General features: G+C 37.2%; 1 protein-coding gene across 1 annotated transcript; it reads left to right on the forward strand.

Moving 5' to 3' along the window:
- Positions 1-523: 523 nt before the first annotated feature.
- On the forward strand, positions 524-1,297 carry LOC114826102 (uncharacterized). The gene has a single exon (XM_029105874.1). The coding sequence runs from the start codon at positions 524-526 to the stop codon at positions 1,295-1,297; it is 774 nt and encodes a 257-aa protein (XP_028961707.1).
- Positions 1,298-3,331: the final 2,034 nt, after the last annotated feature.

Raw genomic sequence — 3,331 nt, forward strand, 5'->3', positions numbered from 1 at the left:
TTGTATCTTCAATTCTTCAACTTTGAAACACATTCCTAGCTTCATCAATCCTTCAAATTCGTCCATCCTTTGTGCTTCATGTGCATGAACTTCATTCTAGCCCAATTTTGCTCCAAAATGCTCCAAATTGCGTCCTTTTGCTCACTTTGTCTCTAAAACCTGAAAACACATGAAAATAGCTTAAAAAGACTAACTTAACTAAGAAAACACAACATAAATGCATAAGAACTAACTAACTAAGGCGCATAAATATGCTCCTATCAAACATGGAAGGTGATGGTTCCTAATAAAATTAGGTTGTTTCTTTGGCGAGCTTGCCGTCATTCTCTTGCCGTGAGACATAACTTGGAAAGGCGTCGAATTCGAGTTAAGAATATATGTGAATTATGTGGAGCTACTGATGAAACAGAAGCACATATATTCTTTAACTGTGACTTTAGCTGAGCATTTTGGTTTGGCACATCATTACAAATTGATATGAGTTCTTTTGGGGCACAAGACTTTCTGGGGGGGGGGGTGGAAAATGCTATTAGACCGTGTGGGTCAGGGACAGGATGTAGATTCAGTGCTTCAACGAATTGCTTTTGGTTTGTGGCGTATATGGAAATGTCACAATGAAGCAGTATTTAACGATAATCGTATCATGTCTCATATTGCAGATGAGTTGTGGTGTCGTCAAGTATCCGAGTTTCAAGAGGCGATGGAAGTGGATAATGGGGAGGAGGATAGAAGTGCACACCAGGTTTTGGTGGGGGATGGTTCCCAGATTGTGATTAGCGCAAAGGGATGGACGAAACCTGAGTTTGGCAGGTTAAAATTAAATACTAATGCAGCATGGCAGAAGGAAACAAAGGTAGGTGGCGTAGGGTGGGTCTTGCGCGAATTTGCAGGAATTCCAAAGATGGTGGGAGGAAATGGTGGGGACTATTTCTTGTCATCAGATATGGCTGAGGCGGCAACCATAAGACAGGGACTGCAGATGTGTGTTTTAAGGGGATTTCATGTGTCTGGGGAGGTTCTGGAGGTGGAGTCTGATTCGGAAGGATTGGTTCAAATGTTAAATAAGGAGATTCAAGCTGATGTGTTGCTGGAGGTACATTTAGTTGATATTTGGAATATAATGCAGTCATTCCAATCGGTGAAGTTTATCTTTACCTCTCGACAATACAATCGTGTAGCCCATATGGTGGCGGCGTACGTTCTTAAGCATGGTGGGAGTTATGGTTGGGATGAATTAGGACCTCAATTTTTGTTTAATATTTTAGCTGAAGATGCAAATATTTCCATTCGTATTTGACGTTTAATACATTTCTATCCCTTGACAAAAAAAAAAGAGGAAAGTATGATGGATTTGACTGTTGTGATAGTGTGGTGGCTGTGACTGGTGAGAAATGTGATAGTGGGAGCGGCCTTTTATAGCCACACGACAGAGTCATGACTTTGATATGGAAAGCATTAGGTATGATTTTCTGAAATTCATCGAATTTTCCCACCATCACATTTCGTGCCCTAGAGATGGAAATTCTTTGATATGGAAGGCGCTGTTCGCTAGCTTCAGGAAAAGGTTCGTAATTGTTGTTTACCTGTTTTAATGGTGAACTGCCCATTTATACATTTCCCTAAAGATGTAAATAGAGAACGTCATCATAAACGCACATGAGTAGTTAATTGCGTTATAAGGACTAATTTTGTTTTATTTGTAGTTTTAAATTAAAGGAGTTGTTGTTGGTATTTCAAAAATCTTATTTTGCATACCAAATTTTCTATAATTAGAAAGAAAAATACACTTGTAAGGAATGCAATCCAACTTGAGAAATGCTTTGCTAATTAACCTTGACAGCCTAATGATTCGTTGTTACATAACGTTAAAAAACCAAAGCTTTATTATTGATGTAACCATTAATATTATGGTATAAGATGACGTTCTCTATTTACATCTTTAGGGAAATATTTCGTAAAGCACTACAGACTCGTAATCACTTGAATTTTTCATCTTATACCACTAGACCATAATACAAAAATAGTTTTAGTATCTTAGTAATTTGATGGTATAAGATGAAAAATTCAAGTGATTACGAGTCTGTAGTGCTTTACGAAATATTTTTCAACAGTCGTATAAATTTGTAATAAAATTTTAAAAGAATTAATGGGGTAACAACACCATGAAAAAATAGCATTGGCCTGGAGACATGTAACTGATGTAAGACATCTGGCACCACACCTCCTAATTTTTTTTGTGAGTGAGGATCCTCGCCAGATCCTCAAATCATATATGTTCATCGTACATCGTACGGTCAGAAATTATTGTAAATTTTTTTTATTTAAAATTGAATATAAACAATACTAAACGAAAACTGATCGCACAATATACGATAAACGAATGTGATTTGAGAATCCCCGTAATCCTCGCAAAGAGGATCCGACGAGGATCCTCTCTTTTTTTTGTTGGCATATTCATAAGCCTTTTAGTTAATAGGATACTAGGTGGCAGACCCTTATAGGATAACTGTGGAGCCAAAAATAATCACAAGGCGACACGTGGATTCTTGGGTAAAAGAGGATAAAAATACCCTTGAGGCATACTGGGATTCCTACGCGCGAGCAGCGGGCAATCATCCCTAAACCAAGTCAAAAGTGCCCAAAATAGGTATCAACTTAAAACCTATTTCATTCCATATATTTCTTACCTCTTTTTCCCTCTTTTAGCTAATCAATTAGCTATTTATTTTATTCTTTCCATAACTTCTATAACCTTCCTTCTAAAAATCATGATAAATGGCCAATTAAGGGGTTAATTGCCTATTTAATCCCTTAAATTGTCAATTAAGTGATCCCTTTGACCCATAAAACACCACATGGCTGGCCATCCTCCATGTTTTCTACCTTTTCTACCATATTTTCCCTTTTTAATTACCCTAATTAAACCTAAATTTAACCCAAAAACCCTAGCTAGACTGACCACCTCCTATCCCTATATATAGGCTCCCATTTCCACCAAAAAGCAATTCCAACACTTTGGCAAAAATCCCAAAATTCTCTAAACACTCTTTCTCTCTAAATTCTAACTTTGGCATCGGAGGTTCTTTAGCCAAAGCCCCCCTTCATCGTGGGTGTGTGAGGCTTTTGGCCTTAACCTACGGTGTTAATTGTTTTGTAGGTGCAAAATTGTCCAAGATCAAGGAGGAAGAAATTTGCATCCACAAATTGGTGCTTTCATTGAGAGTTGAAATTCATACTCGTAGAAGACTCTCGCACAAAAAGGTTTTTTCTTTATTTTCTAGTCCATTTGAATATTTTTCATACGTTCTTATTATTAGAATTTTTTACTTGC

This window comes from Malus domestica, chromosome 01 (assembly GCF_042453785.1).
Source record: "Malus domestica chromosome 01, GDT2T_hap1".
NCBI lineage: Eukaryota > Viridiplantae > Streptophyta > Magnoliopsida > Rosales > Rosaceae > Malus > Malus domestica.

Coding starts and splice junctions, on each gene's coding strand:
- LOC114826102 (XM_029105874.1), top strand. CDS start 524: ATGCTATTAGACCGTGTGGGTCAGGGACAGGATGTAGATTCAGTGCTT.